This window comes from Rhamphochromis sp. 'chilingali', assembly GCF_963969265.1.
Source record: "Rhamphochromis sp. 'chilingali' genome assembly, chromosome: 9".
NCBI classification, from domain to species: Eukaryota; Metazoa; Chordata; class Actinopteri; order Cichliformes; family Cichlidae; genus Rhamphochromis; species Rhamphochromis sp. 'chilingali'.
Genome location: NC_137936.1, coordinates 22844586 through 22862181, shown reverse-complemented (window position 1 = coordinate 22862181; position 17596 = coordinate 22844586). Strand labels below are relative to the sequence as shown.

Sequence of the window (17596 nt, the reverse complement as noted above, 5' to 3'; positions counted from 1 at the left end):
TCTGGGGATGTTGGAGTAAAACTAGTGCTTTCTGAAGTGACTGTGGAAGGCGAACTGGAGGAAGTCTCTGAAGTTGTTGTGGAATGGTCCATGTTGGTAGTTAGAGTAATTTCATTGGTGGTGACTGGTGGGACAGACTCTGTAGACTGTGTTGTTCCTGTTTGTGCCATTGTTGTAATAGAAGTTGTTGGTGATTCAGGGTGTGCGGATGTCATTGTCGCAGAAGTCTCAAGAGTTGTTGCTTTGTTCTCTGTTGTACCAGTGCCTGTTACAGCTGTTTGAGTACTTTGTTCTGGGGATGTTGGAGTAAAACTAGTGCTTTCTGAAGTGACTGTGGAAGGCGAACTGGAGGAAGTCTCTGAAGTTGTTGTGGAATGGTCCATGTTGGTAGTTAGAGTAATTTCATTGGTGGTGAGTGGTGGGACAGACTCTGTAGACTGTGTTGTTCCTGTTTGGGCCATTGCTGTAATAGAAGTTGTTGGTGATTGAGGGTGTGCGGATGTCGTTGTCTCAGAAGTCTCAAGAGTTGTTGCATTGTTCTCTGTTGTACCAGTGCCTGTTACAGCTGTTTGAGTACTTTGTTCTGGGGATGTTGGAGTAAAACTAGTGCTTTCTGAAGTGACTGTGGAAGGCGAACTGGAGGAAGTCTCTGAAGTTGTTGTGGAATGGTCCATGTTGGTAGTTAGAGTAATTTCATTGGTGGTGACTGGTGGGACAGACTCTGTAGACTGTGTTGTTCCTGTTTGGGCCATTGCTGTAATAGAAGTTGTTGGTGATTGAGGGTGTGCGGATGTCGTTGTCTCAGAAGTCTCAAGAGTTGTTGCATTGTTCTCTGTTGTACCAGTGCCTGTTACAGCTGTTTGAGTACTTTGTTCTGGGGATGTTGGAGTAAAACTAGTGCTTTCTGAAGTGACTGTGGAAGGCGAACTGGAGGAAGTCTCTGAAGTTGTTGTGGAATGGTCCATGTTGGTAGTTAGAGTAATTTCATTGGTTGTGACTGGTGGGACAGACTCTGTAGACTGTGTTGTTCCTGTTTGTGCCATTGCTGTAATAGAAGTTGTTGGTGATTGAGGGTGTGCGGATGTCATTGTCTCAGAAGTCTCAAGAGTTGTTGCTTTGTTCTCTGTTGTACTAGTGCCTGTTACAGCTGTTTGAGTACTTTGTTCTGGGGATGTTGGAGTAAAACTAGTGCTTTCTGAAGTGACTGTGGAAGGCGAACTGGAGGAAGTCTCTGAAGTTGTTGTGGAATGGTCCATGTTGGTAGTTAGAGTAATTTCATTGTTGGTGACTGGTGGGACAGACTCTGTAGACTGTGTTGTTCCTGTTTGTGCCATTGCTGTAATAGAAGTTGTTGGTGATTCAGGGTGTGCGGATGTCATTGTCTCAGAAGTCTCAAGAGTTGTTGCTTTGTTCTCTGTTGTACCAGTGCCTGTTACAGCTGTTTGAGTACTTTGTTCTGGGGATGTTGGAGTAAAACTAGTGCTTTCTGAAGTGACTGTGGAAGGCGAACTGGAGGAAGTCTCTGAAGTTGTTGTGGAATGGTCCATGTTGGTAGTTATAGTAATTTCATTGGTGGTGAGTGGTGGGACAGACTCTGTAGACTGTGTTGTTCCTGTTTGGGCCATTGCTGTAATAGAAGTTGTTGGTGATTGAGGGTGTGCGGATGTCATTGTCTCAGAAGTCTCAAGAGTTGTTGCATTGTTCTCTGTTGTACCAGTGCCTGTTACAGCTGTTTGAGTACTTTGTTCTGGGGATGTTGGAGTAAAACTAGTGCTTTCTGAAGTGACTGTGGAAGGCGAACTGGAGGAAGTCTCTGAAGTTGTTGTGGAATGGTCCATGTTGGTAGTTAGAGTAATTTCATTGGTTGTGACTGGTGGGACAGACTCTGTAGACTGTGTTGTTCCTGTTTGTGCCATTGCTGTAATAGAAGTTGTTGGTGATTGAGGGTGTGCGGATGTCATTGTCTCAGAAGTCTCAAGAGTTGTTGCTTTGTTCTCTGTTGTACTAGTGCCTGTTACAGCTGTTTGAGTACTTTGTTCTGGGGATGTTGGAGTAAAACTAGTGCTTTCTGAAGTGACTGTGGAAGGCGAACTGGAGGAAGTCTCTGAAGTTGTTGTGGAATGGTCCATGTTGGTAGTTAGAGTAATTTCATTGGTTGTGACTGGTGGGACAGACTCTGTAGACTGTGTTGTTCCTGTTTGTGCCATTGCTGTAATAGAAGTTGTTGGTGATTGAGGGTGTGCGGATGTCATTGTCTCAGAAGTCTCAAGAGTTTTTGCTTTGTTCTCTGTTGTACTAGTGCCTGTTACAGCTGTTTGAGTACTTTGTTCTGGGGATGTTGGAGTAAAACTAGTGCTTTCTGAAGTGACTGTGGAAGGCGAACTGGAGGAAGTCTCTGAAGTTGTTGTGGAATGGTCCATGTTGGTAGTTAGAGTAATTTCATTGGTTGTGACTGGTGGGACAGACTCTGTAGACTGTGTTGTTCCTGTTTGTGCCATTGTTGTAATAGAAGTTGTTGGTGATTCAGGGTGTGCGGATGTCATTGTCTCAGAAGTCTCAAGAGTTGTTGCTTTGTTCTTTGTTGTACTAGTGCCTGTTACAGCTGTTTGAGTACTTTGTTCTGGGGATGTTGGAGTAAAACTAGTGCTTTCTGAAGTGACTGTGGAAGGCGAACTGGAGGAAGTCTCTGAAGTTGTTGTGGAATGGTCCATGTTGGTAGTTAGAGTAATTTCATTGGTGGTGACTGGTGGGACAGACTCTGTAGACTGTGTTGTTCCTGTTTGTGCCATTGCTGTAATAGAAGTTGTTGGTGATTCAGGGTGTGCGGATGTCATTGTCGCAGAAGTCTCAAGAGTTGTTGCTTTGATCTCTGTTGTACCAGTGCCTGTTACAGCTGTTTGAGTACTTTGTTCTGGGGATGTTGGAGTAAAACTAGTGCTTTCTGAAGTGACTGTGGAAGGCGAACTGGAGGAAGTCTCTGAAGTTGTTGTGGAATGGTCCATGTTGGTAATTTCATTGGTTGTGAATGGTGGGACAGACACTGTAGACTGTGTTGTTCCTGTTTGGGCCATTGTTGTAATAGAAGTTGTTGGTGATTCAGGGTGTGCGGATGTCATTGTCTCAGAAGTCTCAAGAGTTGTTGCTTTGTTCTCTGTTGTACTAGTGCCTGTTACAGCTGTTTGAGTACTTTGTTCTGGGGATGTTGGAGTAAAACTAGTGCTTTCTGAAGTGACTGTGGAAGGCGAACTGGAGGAAGTCTCTGAAGTTGTTGTGGAATGGTCCATGTTGGTAGTTAGAGTAATTTCATTGGTTGTGACTGGTGGGACAGACTCTGTAGACTGTGTTGTTCCTGTTTGTGCCATTGTTGTAATAGAAGTTGTGGGTGATTCAGGGTGTGCTGATGTCATTGTCGCTGAAGTCTCAAGAGTTGTTTCTTTGTTCTCTGTTGTACTGGTGTCTGTTACAGCTGTTTGAGTACTTTGTTCTGTGGATGTTGGAGTAAAACTAGTGCTTTCTGAAGTGACTGTGGAAGGCGAACTGGAGGAAGTCTCTGAAGTTGTTGTGGAATGGTCCATGTTGGTAGTTAGAGTAATTTCATTGGTTGTGACTGGTGGGACAGACTCTGTAGACTGTGTTGTTCCTGTTTGTGCCATTGTTGTAATAGAAGTTGTGGGTGATTCAGGGTGTGCTGATGTCATTGTCGCTGAAGTCTCAAGAGTTGTTTCTTTGTTCTCTGTTGTACTGGTGTCTGTTACAGCTGTTTGAGTACTTTGTTCTGTGGATGTTGGAGTAAAACTAGTGCTTTCTGAAGTGACTGTGGAAGGCGAACTGGAGGAAGTCTCTGAAGTTGTTGTGGAATGGTCCATGTTGGTAGTTAGAGTAATTTCATTGGTTGTGACTGGTGGGACAGACTCTGTAGACTGTGTTGTTCCTGTTTGGGCCATTGTTGTAATAGACGTTGTTGGTGATTCAGGGTGTGCGGATGTCGTTGTCGCAGAAGTCTCAAGAGTTGTTGCTTTGTTCTCTGTTGTACCAGTGCCTGTTACAGCTGTTTGAGAACTTTGTTCTGGGGGTGTTGGAGTAGAACTAGTGCTTTCTGAAGTGACTGTGGAAGGCGAACTGGAGGAAGTCTCTGAAGTTGTTGTGGAACGGTCCATGTTGGTAGTTAGAGTAATTTCATTGTTGGTGACTGGTGGGACAGACTCTGTAGACTGTGTTGTTCCTGTTTGTGCCATTGCTGTAATAGAAGTTGTTGGTGATTGAGGGTGTGCGGATGTCATTGTCGCAGAAGTCTCAAGAGTTGTTGCTTTGTTCTCTGTTGTACTAGTGCCTGTTACAGCTGTTTGAGTACTTTGTTCTGGGGATGTTGGAGTAAAACTAGTGCTTTCTGAAGTGACTGTGGAAGGCGAACTGGAGGAAGTCTCTGAAGTTGTTGTGGAATGGTCCATGTTGGTAGTTAAAGTAATTTCATTGGTTGTGACTGGTGGGACAGACTCTGTAGACTGTGTTGTTCCTGTTTGGGCCATTGTTGTAAGAGAAGTTGTTGGTGATTGAGGGTGTGCGGATGTCATTGTCTCAGAAGTCTCAAGAGTTGTTGCTTTGTTCTCTGTTGTACTAGTGCCTGTTACAGCTGTTTGAGTACTTTGTTCTGGGGATGTTGGAGTAAAACTAGTGCTTTCTGAAGTGACTGTGGAAGGCGAACTGGAGGAAGTCTCTGAAGTTGTTGTGGAATGGTCCATGTTGGTAGTTAGAGTAATTTCATTGGTTGTGACTGGTGGGACAGACTCTGTAGACTGTGTTGTTCCTGTTTGGGCCATTGTTGTAATAGAAGTTGTTGGTGATTGAGGGTGTGCGGATGTCATTGTCTCAGAAGTCTCAAGAGTTGTTGCTTTGTTCTCTGTTGTACTAGTGCCTGTTACAGCTGTTTGAGTACTTTGTTCTGGGGATGTTGGAGTAAAACTAGTGCTTTCTGAAGTGACTGTGGAAGGCGAACTGGAGGAAGTCTCTGAAGTTGTTGTGGAATGGTCCATGTTGGTAGTTAGAGTAATTTCATTGGTTGTGACTGGTGGGACAGACTCTGTAGACTGTGTTGTTCCTGTTTGGGTCATTGTTGTAATAGAAGTTGTTGGTGATTGAGGGTGTGCGGATGTCATTGTCTCAGAAGTCTCAAGAGTTGTTGCTTTGTTCTCTGTTGTACTAGTGCCTGTTACAGCTGTTTGAGTACTTTGTTCTGGGGATGTTGGAGTAAAACTATTGCTTTCTGAAGTGACTGTGGAAGGCGAACTGGAGGAAGTCTCTGAAGTTGTTGTGGAATGGTCCATGTTGGTAGTTAGAGTAATTTCATTGTTGGTGACTGGTGGGACAGACTCTGTAGATTGTGTTGTTCCTGTTTGTGCCATTGCTGTAATAGAAGTTGTTGGTGATTGAGGGTGTGCGGATGTCATTGTCTCAGAAGTCTCAAGAGTTGTTGCTTTGTTCTCTGTTGTACTAGTGCCTGTTACAGCTGTTTGAGTACTTTGTTCTGGGGATGTTGGAGTAAAACTAGTGCTTTCTGAAGTGACTGTGGAAGGCGAACTGGAGGAAGTCTCTGAAGTTGTTGTGGAATGGTCCATGTTGGTAGTTAGAGTAATTTCATTGGTGGTGAATGGTGGGACAGACACTGTAGACTGTGTTGTTCCTGTTTGGGCCATTGTTGTAATAGAAGTTGTTGGTGATTCAGGGTGTGCGGATGTCATTGTCTCAGAAGTCTCAAGAGTTGTTGCTTTGTTCTTTGTTGTACTAGTGCCTGTTACAGCTGTTTGAGTACTTTGTTCTGGGGATGTTGGAGTAAAACTAGTGCTTTCTGAAGTGACTGTGGAAGGCGAACTGGAGGAAGTCTCTGAAGTTGTTGTGGAATGGTCCATGTTGGTAGTTAGAGTAATTTCATTGTTGGTGACTGGTGGGACAGACTCTGTAGACTGTGTTGTTCCTGTTTGTGCCATTGCTGTAATAGAAGTTGTTGGTGATTGAGGGTGTGCGGATGTCATTGTCTCAGAAGTCTCAAGAGTTGTTGCTTTGTTCTCTGTTGCACTAGTGCCTGTTACAGCTGTTTGAGTACTTTGTTCTGGGGATGTTGGAGTAAAACTAGTGGTTTCTGAAGTGACTGTGGAAGGCGAACCGGAGGAAGTCTCTGAAGTTGTTGTGGAATGGTCCATGTTTGTAGTTAGAGTAATTTCATTGGTGGTGACTGGTGGGACAGACTCTGTAGACTGTGTTGTCCCTGTTTGGGCCATTGTTGTAATAGAAGTTGTTGATGATTCAGGGTGTGCGGATCCGATTGTCGCTGAAGTCTCAAGAGGTGTTGCTTTGTTCTCTGTTGTACTAGTGCCTGTTACAGCTGTTTGAGTACTTTGTTCAGGGGATGTTTGAGCAAAACTAGCGGTTTCCAATGTGAATCTTACTGAAGAGAGTGAGCTTGATTTTTGTTGATTCACATTTATGCTATTAAGTTGAATTTCTGAAACAATGCTTTTATTCCTTGCAAACTTAATATTTAAGAGACTCTTCCCCTTATAGTTGTCCAGAATTTGTGGATGTGGCAATGTTTTGTTTTCTTGATCTTCTTTATTTTGATATCCTGTTGAAGGAGACAGTGTTTAAAAAACTATTTGTCAATGCACTTTAAAACAAATCCCATCACATTTGGAAATTCATGTCAAGATTTATGACAACTGAGACAGCCATTGTTCAAACTGTGAGAAAGTTGTCCTTTGATTGTTTACTTGACAATTTAATCCTCTGCCCAACAATGTAGCCATAAAGTTCAAATTCGAGTTAGTTCTGATGGTAGAGTCACATCAGACATATCAACTGTTTTCTTTACCATTGGTTTCTGAATGTGTGAATTTGAAACAACTTCTGAAGCACTTTTCAGATTCTGAGGTTAAAAATGTGATTCTTGAACACATACCATTTAGAATTCTAAAGAATATAGATATTGTTTTTTCATACATGTGAACCCTGCAATAGACTATAACCTATCCTGCTTCTTGTCCTATGACCACTGAAATTGCTTCCCCCATTGCAATCTTTCATTTTGTTAAGTGGATGGATAAGGTCATTCCACCATTAGACAATTTTTAAATAGGGGCAAATTCATGGCTACACTCAATTATATGTAACCTCACAGTAGTTGCCCATCAACTGATCATCAGCTAGCAATGCAGCAACATAAAAAATAAAGTAAACCTACTACAGAAGAGACGCAAACAGTGGAAAACCGCTGTTTACAATGGCTGAGTCAGCCGTAATGTAGAACGACTTAAGGCCATTCACGCAAAACAGTGCAAAGCAGGTAAAGCATTATATTAAGAATTATGTGTACAGAAATACACTCCAACGTTCTGCAGGTCTATTAATAAGTAGCTTGAAATTTTCTTGAAGGAAGTTCAACCATTTGGTGAATTCCATGATTTAATTTGTTTTTTCCATCATGATTACAACTGTTTATTGTGGTACAAATGAACAGAGGTGGGACCAAGTCATTGTTTTGCAAGTCTCAAGTAAGTCTCAAGTCTTTATCCTCAAGTCTCAAGTCAAGTCTCAAGTAATGTCAGGCAAGTCAGAGTCGAGTCTCAAGTCACTGGTGTAAAAGTCCGAGTCAAGTCACAAGTCTGAAATTTTGAATTTCAAGTCCTTTCGAGTCATTAAAAAAAACGAAAAAAAGCATGTTGCAGTTATGCTAAATGTAAATATTAGACCATGTAATTTTTAAATCTGTGTTTTTCTCAACACATGACAAAATAGTGAACTTAGAAAATATACACAAATTGTGAAATTGCACCTCTTTAGAATGCAGCTCAATTAAACCTAGCTCCAAGAATAATTTTCACCGACAGTTCTGAGATAAGCTGCATGTTATTCTTGGATGCGGTTGTAGGACCGGCTTTAAAATCGCATGACAAAAATATCATACACATTAAAAAAAAACTGCATCACCAACGTAGCCTGGAAAACATTTGCTAGTTAGATGAAGTCAGCTATCTCATCGTAGCATATTTATATGCATATTTATAAGCATACGGTTCTTGGAGTGAGTGCATACACTCATGAAGTTTAGTAACTTCCGGTCTCTGCAACAAGCCCAGGTACAGTTTACCGCCGGATGGGTACAGGACCTTGAAACGCACCGTGTAGAACGAAAGACCATCGTACGTATCATAAGTTTACCAGTCTCACAAATCGTCGTCATAAATACACATTCCTTAACCGTTTATTAATAGGACCTTTGAGCTCAACGGTAATTAATTAGTAGTGGAAATAATTTCTGGTACGCATCACAGAAATGTAGCAGTGACAATAATACTGTATGCTGTAATCGTACTGGGCAATTAGTGATACAAAAAACCTGTTTTATCCTGTGAATAAAAGTATATGTTTTTGTCAATGTACCATAATAACAGAGGCGAAACGCAATATTGTGTCAGGACAATTCACTATTTATGCACAATAAACAAAGGAGCATAGCACGACAATTTCTGTTCAGCGCCAGACTTGCTTGTAACCTATATCACCAATTATGTTATGAAAATGACGTATTAACTACAACAGCAGACTGACCTTTGTGGAAATGCTTGGAGCAGACTAACCTATGAGCTGGAGTGTTCTGGGACGTTATATTTGATCTTTGAATGGCTGCAATCCAGGCCATCCGTCGCCTGTTTGTCACTTCGGAAACATGGCTCGAACAATTTCTCTTAAACGTCGTAATCCGATAACAACCGATCTCTTTACCCGTCGGCTTCCCGTGGCTGTCATGCGACCGGCTATTGCAGTTAATAATACAACAGCTTCTTGACATTTTTGTGTTTCTTTTTATCTCTGTGTAACTGATTTTAATTGAAAGCCTGCGTGCGCTAGTACTTCTTGCCACGAGTTCCCAGAATCCTTTGCGGTTCTACCCGTGAATGACGTCACATTTTCAATCTCTATATAATATGCGTGTTAAATTTTATATTTGGGGTGAAATATCAAGTCTTTTCAAGTAAACCGGTTCAAGTCCAATTCAAGTCCCAAGTCATTGGTGTAAAAGTCCAAGTCAAGTCACAAGTCTTAGAACATTTTTTCAAGTCAAGTCTAAAGTCATAAAATTAATGACTCGAGTCTGACTCGAGTCCAAGTCATGTGACTCGAGTCCACACCTCTGCAAATGAATAACTATTCTTCCAACACTGATTTGTGCAGAAATTACTTTTCTCTGGTACATAATGTCCATAAAATGCTTATATTCTTATCAGACATTTTCTTCAGTATTTAACTGAATATGCCAATCACTCTCTGGTCTGTTTCACTTGCTACTTTTTCTTTATTATATGAAATTTAAGTTTAACCCATGAAACCATACATTCCAGTCTGATTGATTTACAGTTATGCATCTGTAAATCTGCAAGTGTGGCACAGATTTTTTTGAATAATAGCTTCATCAGATGTATTTAATAAAATATTCATTCAAATGACTTGAAATTAAAAGAAAAACACAAAAAACACAGAAATTATATTTTGGCTGTATTTCTTTCTTTAAAAATAAGAAATCCATTTATCTCATATTAGCTTTAACCGCTGTGAAAGGAGTAAAATATATGCTCACACCAAGAAGCAGTCATTCTATTTGCTGGTGTTTTAAATTATATTTACAGTTATTCCCAAAGAACTACCACTACTAAAATTAATTGTCACAACATTTCAGTGGCAAAGATGTATTTCCCATGAGCATGCCTAACAAGTATATATATATATATATATACATATATATATACATATATATATATATATATATATATATATATAGATAGATAGATAGATAGATAGATAGATAGATAGATAGATAGATAGATAGATAGATAGATAGATAGATAGATAGATAGATCTTTTTAAAAAAAACCTCACACTTACCTTTGTTTTGTGCAAAAAACACACATAATGCAATGAGCACTATGACAACCAAAATAAGTACTATAAGAAAGGTGAAATCCCTCCTCCGGCCATAGAATTGCAGCTGAGTCCACCTTGTCATTTTCCTGTGCATTCAGATGATAATTCCAAACATGAAAATATGAAATATTTCAAGCTCTATAATGTCTTTTACTCCATAAATACATGTAGGCAGACTGTTGTTACATGCTGTGTAATTTTCAGACTGGCAGTATACTGCTTACAATATCCTGTCTAAATTGTCTGTTATTTTATAGCTATGCTCCTGTCAGCACTTGCAAGCCCTATAAACACTTACCTGTTAGTATCGGATCCACTGTATGTCTCATCAGTGATCAACTGGTCAGCTTAGGCGGTTACTGATTGTCCCCTCCCTAAGCAAACTTTTTTATGTACTGTGGTATGGCATTGCAATCATTTATGAAGTTCCTTGGAACTCACACCCTGTATATGATACTTTCGAAAGTCCAGAAAACTGACTCAAGTGAGATCAACAAGGTGTAGGTGGGTGAGGCTGGGTTTGGATAGATGTGATTTTCTTTTCTTTCTTTCTTTTTAAACCAGTATTGGATGTAGCCAATGCTACACTGCTAACCACTGTTTAGTGTCACTAATTATACACTTATTGTTTTCAAATGAATGTTCCTATGTACTGTCAAAGGACAGAAAAATATTTAACAAGATAAATTCTTTTAAATTTGCTTTAAAAACCCACTTGTTTCAAGTTATGTGTTATTTACGTAACACTATATCAGTGCATATACTGTATGTGTTCACATTTATTTAGCACCTTTATAGACTCACCGATCACTAAAAGCTTTAGACGTCTGTATGTTTAGTGTCTTCTAGAATAGCAAGTTTATATTCCCGCTGTTTATCCATCATGTGACTTTTTTTTAACTTTCTTAAGGATTTTACAGGAAATCAACTAATGGTACTTACATCATGTAAATTTAAGTTATGAAGTGATTATTAAGAGAAATGCACTGTTGTATTAGAACAGCTATTAAAATTAGCGTTTTTTTAATGCATTTGGCAACTAGTCTTTTATATTCCTTGTTTTTAACAGTTACTTTAATTCTCTTTTGACACTCAACACATGATGGTGAGCATGACTAACTCTTTACTCTTTAGAAATGTTATAAATGAGACTTATAGATAAGATGTTTAAATGACGGAATAAAGCCTTTTTAAAAATAGAAAGGTAAACATGATCCCACATGATTAAAAATGGATCTCAATAGCAGCAAGAATAAAAAAGCTGCGATGAGATTAAACACAATAGTTTCTGAGTTTAACGTCATAAGACATTTAGTCCACACCTCTGTTTGCTTTTAGAAAATAATTTCTGAAACACTACTCAACAAGAAACATTTTTGTTTGATATGTCATGGAAGACTGCACTTTTTGTTTCAACTGTTTTAATTAAGAACAATAATTCAAAGTTACACGGGTTGCCCTGCGGCTCAACCAAGTCACTTTTATTCCACAGTCCTGAAGGAAGTCAAGCAATATCAAAAGCCGCAATACTTCAGTTGTGGAATTGTTTATGCTGTATTTTCAAATGGTCACCTGGGCGTTGTCAAGTGGGTACTAACTCACATCAGTATTCTTATCACTGCCTGACTGACGCATGCCATAGTGGTGCAGTATTGACCAATCCAAGATAAAAAAAAAAAACATTAAAGTCTTAGCATGCGACACACAGAATAAGCAGCTGTTTAAAAAAAAAAAAAGTCACTGCTTATTATGAACTTTGGTCCGGTTACATCATTAATGGCGGTCCTTTGGTTTTTTTTAAAAACAAAGAATAGTGACTATATCTACAAATTGGAGTGTTTATGTCGCAAAAGATGATGAACGTGAGCTTTGCTGTGCTCTGCAAGTAATAATACAAGTCAGTGTTGCACGTATAAATCCATTGATATCTGAATTCGATCTGTAAATATTGAATGAGAAACTGTTGCTATGCTGTTTAATTTAAAACAGAAAAAGGACTGCTGCAAAGTGGTTCCAAAAACAGAGCCTGGCTTTACGTGACATGTGTCCCAAGCCATAAAGTGTCATGACACAGTCAGCAAACACAGGGGTGGAGAATTATCAATTAAACTCCGGCAGCAATCATACTAACAAACGCACCCTTTTTTTTTTCTTTTATTACTTTCTATTTGATACAACTGATTGTGTGCAGATTCAAATACACAAAGGATGAGAAAAGAAGAATGAACACTGACCAAAGAAGGATGGAATGATTTCAATATTTATGAATCCATTTCAAAGTAAACAAAACAAACTGATATTCATTAAAAATGCTTTGTTAGCGTGAATAAGCAATAAAGGCCTTCGTTAAGACACAGGATAATAAATACAATCTGCAACTAAACCCCAAACAGACGCAGTTATATTGAAATACTTTAATTAGGTCTCATAAAACACCATATGCAAACTGCTGCTGTCTAAAATTATATAACTGTATTAAAGAAAAAGATGCAATTTTATGAAGCATCTGATCAAAAATGAATCACATGAAGAAGCTACTGACAGAGCCAAAACTACAATATGACATATTTTGAGTTTTCATGAACAGTTCACACAGCAAGTCAAATTAGTGAGTTATTTTTCAAAATAATTGTGGCAACTGGATGGTCACGCAAAGTCCACAGCTTTAACTCTCAACATCAGCCTGCTTCTGTCCCTCTTTCGGAGATTCCTCTGTTTCTGTTTCTGTCTCCATTTGGGCTCCTCGGCGCTCTGCCTCTGTTATTGTCATGGGGTGAAGAGGGAAAAATCCGGCCAACCCTACAAAAGATAGGTGAAGACGACAACATTCACAATAAGTATTTCAAACAATACAGAGGAGACAGGTAAATATCCTAACATCTTCTTTAACTTAAGGATAATGACTAAAAAAAGGATAATAAAAAAGAGATAGTATTATCTAAATACTGACAATTTTCACTTTGTGTTTTCAGTAGGAATTTACAATCTATTGATGCTAATGTCATCTGAGGGCACAGCAAACACATCACAGTGCAAAAGTCGTAATTTAGAGTGTGTGCAAAGCAATTAAAGATTACAAAACCTGGTGAAGAAAAAGTAATAAAATGCTAAATAAATATTGTCTAATAGGTGTAGATGCCTACAAAAAAAAAAATCAGGCGTAAACCAGTTCTCAGGAACAGAATGACAATAAAATTTCCCAATGATGAAGACTTCAAAAGAACACGTTTATGCAGCAAATACACACCCAGGAGTTTGGCAACCGGCTTTGTAGGGTGTGCTCCACATCCAATCCAATACTTGATTCGGTCGAAATTGAAACTGACAAGTTTCTCGTTGTAGATGTTCGGAAGCGGGTCGTAGGAACCCAGCTGCTCAATATATTTACCATCTCTTGCCCTTTTGTTGTAAGCTGCCACAATGCGATAAAATGGTCTGTTAGCCTGTTTGTGGCCCGCAAGAGCGAATCGAATCACAACGTGACCTCCGTGGTACTTCTTTAGTAGGAGTGATGCTAAAGAAGAAAATAAGCATCAAAAGCATTGTCAAAGACAGGAAAACATGACTTTCTTTAATTGTTACATACCCATATATGTAAGTATATGTTATACTATTATAGGCATTCAACTACCAAATACAGAAACACATTAAAATCTTACTTAGCACCCACTGTTGTCAACATCTTTGCTGCTTTAAACAAAATTACTTTCTTAAACAATATGAAGCAATGGGAAGACCAAATTTGAAAAGTTCTCTTGCATTTTATTTTTGTTATGTATTCAGGTTTTGTTGAATCCGTTGCTTTTCCCCTTTTTCGTGAAACAATCCCTGCTTCTGCCCTGCACATAAACTCTACTTATATTAAATGTTCTAACTAAGATTAACCTGTTTTAGAGGCAAATATAGCCCAGTATTGCTTCTCATGTGAAAGGATTTAGTTCTTTATGCATTTTACATAAATTTTAATCATTCTAATTGTTTCTAATAATTTCTAATTGTTTGAAGGAAAAAGAAGAAGAATTGAACAGTAAACCATGATTTTTGTTTCTTAGCATAATTCATATTAATAACCTTTGCATGACTTTACTTGCATTTAATCAACCCCACTAAGTGCATGTCTTTGGACTGTGGGAGGAAGTCGGCATACCCAGAGAGAACCCACTCAAACACGTGGACACAGAAACTTAGGATATTCTTGCTGTGAGACAACAGTGCTAACCACCATGACAGCATGCTGCCAACTAAAAAGTGTAATGTTCTCATATACTCTGACAATAAGCGTGATATTTACAAAAAAAAAAAAAAAGACACATACTGGTATGCTGTCAAAATAATTTTGAACTTAAGCAATTGTGTTACACTAATTGCACTACTCAGTTTTGCAGTTGTAGTTTGTATAGTTTTCTAAGACTTTGTGTAACTTTTCTTTCGTTACTTTTTATCTTTTTTGCAGCTGATAAAAGTGTAATCTATGACGCAAATTGCGCAAATTTACCAAACAATGAACTCATTGTCATGCTCAAGAAACTAGTTTGAGAGGATCTGAGCTTTGCCCCAAAGTGAGTCTGAGCAATCAGAAGATGGGTACACTGTGGTCTTAAAGGGATGGACACGATCAACAACAATGTTCAGGTACACTGGCATTTAAATTATGCTCAATTAGTACAAAGGGGCCTGAAAATGAGCTGAGAAAATGTCTCCCATACAATTCCACCATCACCAACAGCCATTGGTACAAGGCAGGATGGATCCATGTTTGCATGTTGTTTACAACAAATTCTGAGCCCAGATCTTCTATTTTCCAATTTTGGTGAGTCCATGTGAAGTGTAGCTTCAGATTCCTGTTCTTAGCTAAGAGTAAATGGGAATCAGTGTGATCTGCTGCTGCTCTGGCCCATCTGCTTCAAGGTTCAACGTGTTTTACATTACACACGTTCTCCTACATGTTCTCCCCCCCAAAATATTCAGACCAGCCCATCTGGCACCAACACCTATGCCACATTCTTCCACATTCTGATGCTCGGTTTGAACAGGTCTACCCATATGGAAAATAAACAGTAAAAACTTATAAAAGACTCGCATAAGATAGGGCCTGCTTCATATAGTGAATCATATAAGGCTTATATGATTTACTCATGAAAGTGGCCACTTTCTCATTACTTTCATATATTGTTTTAGTACATATTCAAAACATACAAGTTTCATTTATATAATTTTTCAAGGGATCTTATGTGTGTTTTCACTCTTGTATGCTTTTCATACAAGTTTCACACAAGACAGATACAAACTTTATAAGATTTATATATATCTTTTCCATATGGGTATATGCCCACATGGATAGAGTTTCTGCCATGTGATTGGCACATTAGAGATTTGCATTAATAAGCCGTATACCTAAAAAAGAAAAAAAAAAGGTATGATGGTGAGAATTATAGGGTCGAGTTCATACTGACCACAACAATTGGGGGGGAAGCCTGTTAAGACTTGGATACTCACATAAATGTACCATGGTGTCTGCGGAAATATCCTGCAATAGGCAAAGAGTCACATTTAAAACAAAGTGTAAATAGCTATATTTTATAAATAACACATGACTGTTAATAATCCTGAAAAATATAATTAAACCACATCCGAAGAAAACCTGACTTTGCACAGGCTCTCCCGTTTTAAGAGCGATGGGTTTGAAAAATAAAAATAAGCAAAACTTACCTCAGAGGACGCGTGTAGGACGTAAAGACAAATCTTTTCAGATGCCGCCGCTTTTTAACTCCTTGCACAGATGATGTATTAAACGATAAGAAGCGTATGTTTTCCCCCGGAGAGACAGTGTGACTTTCCTTTAGGGCGCCGCCATGTTTTAAAAGGAAGTTACGTACGGCTGCGTAATTTCATCCCCGGGACGCTAGATGGCGGAGTGGCATTGCTGTCCGCTGAACCACCGTCTACAGAAGGCCCGCACCAGCTATTAATCTGTGCAAGAAAACTAAAGTTAGTAGGGGAGTTCATGTATCAAACTGCAGTATTTCCTGAGTCATTCTGGAGAAAAGACAGCCTGTGAAGTGCCTCTAGAACGGCAATGTAAGTAATTACACATCCACGAATGTTTATAATGCAGGTCATTTAGGACCGAGGCACTTCAGGGAGAGGCAGAAGTCGTAATAATCCTTATGACAGTAAAAGTAGACATCAGACATAAAACATCATACATACATACATCACATTGCTTATTCAAGCCAATATATATTTATTTTTTAACAATTATTTTCTAAACATTGTCCATTTTGCATCTTACAACTTTCAAACAGTACAATATTACTCTCACAGCCATCAGGATATTAAATACCACCTTGCTCGTTAATTGCAATAGATGGTAGTGTGTTCATTATTTTATGTATATTTTTTTTTACCCTTTTTATATGTCCTTTTTTCTCTTCCTTATAGTTATATTCATTTTTGTCTATATTTTTTTTTCAATGCCGCAGCACTGGCACATAATTTCTACAATAAAGATATTATGATTCTGATTCTAAATTACAGGGACTACAAATGTAAAGTGTAATTCAATGGAACCAAAAAATGACCACAAAATTGTACTCAGGGAGAGTACTCAAATTCTCAGTGCTTTTGCTGATTTTATCAATAAATAAAACACAGATTTTAGAGCTTCGTGCTCTGTATTAATTATATTCATTCTATTCAGGGGATGAATAGGCCTACATCAACTGTGAATACACCTAAATGAATACCCAATTGAACCTGAATGAATATTGACAATACCAGCCATTTCATTTATGATTATGAGTTGGTAAATATTATCATCTATCACTCAAAGTAACACTCTCTGGGTGCAACATCATTGCGAGTCATGTAATTCTTCTCATCCTGCCTGTAATTTCCACTTAACACATCTTGCATGAGCAGCACTTTGAGTTTCAAATGAGTTTGGCAGAGTTCCTGAGAGTGATCATGAATTTGGTGGGGGGGGGGGTCATTGCTTTGCCTGACGTGTCCCAAGTTTTCTGGCTACTCATCGCCCAACTGCTCCCCCGCCACTGCTGGTCTCGGAACATGGTGATTTCACACTCCTGTTGTGTAAGCCTTGTTTTTCTGTGAGTGTGTGTGACACACATGTGAGGAGAGGTCACCAAAGACACACAAAAAGAGATGGGCCCTTGTTTGTAATTCTGCAAATGTCCAACTATTGCTGGATCACTCAGAGCCCGCAATCGGTTAAAAGAGATGTTACTCAAGAATATGTTTTTCATTTGCTTGTTTTTTTAATTGTTTATATGCCACATTTTGCTCTCAAAAAATCACTTGTACAAGAATGAATCAAAACTAGGAATCATTCATCCATGAAGCATTACATCTGTGTATGCTGCAAAATATTTTACAAGTAAATAAAGACAATGCTCTCCAGAGTTCCAAAAATGAAAAGCATTTAATGGTATACTGTGTTGAAAACGTATATAACTGACTTAATTTATAATTATCATAACCCCTAATTCTTTAATTTGACAGAATAACAAGATTTCAAGCATATTAGTTTAAAAAGATTTGAAAATTTTGTCATTTTGGTTTGTCACAGAAATAATTTCAACACTTAAAACCCTTTCTTGTCAACACA

General features: G+C 38.7%; 1 protein-coding gene across 1 annotated transcript; it reads right to left on the bottom strand.

Moving 5' to 3' along the window:
* Positions 1-12211: 12211 nt before the first annotated feature.
* mrps16 (mitochondrial ribosomal protein S16) lies at positions 12212-15837 on the bottom strand. The gene is made up of 4 exons (XM_080890729.1): positions 15679-15837; positions 15466-15496; positions 13217-13483; positions 12212-12768 (listed from the first exon to the last, which is right to left on the bottom strand). The coding sequence occupies exons 2-4, from the start codon at positions 15476-15478 to the stop codon at positions 12635-12637; spliced, it is 414 nt and encodes a 137-aa protein (XP_080746855.1). The 5' UTR covers positions 15479-15496; positions 15679-15837; the 3' UTR covers positions 12212-12634.
* Positions 15838-17596: the final 1759 nt, after the last annotated feature.

Bases quoted from the DNA above. Each gene is read 5' to 3' on its own strand.
- mrps16 (XM_080890729.1), bottom strand. The intron at 12,769-13,216 runs GTGTGTATTTGC...TATCTTTTGTAG, and splicing joins GCCGGTTGCCAAACTCCTGG to GGTTGGCCGGATTTTTCCCT.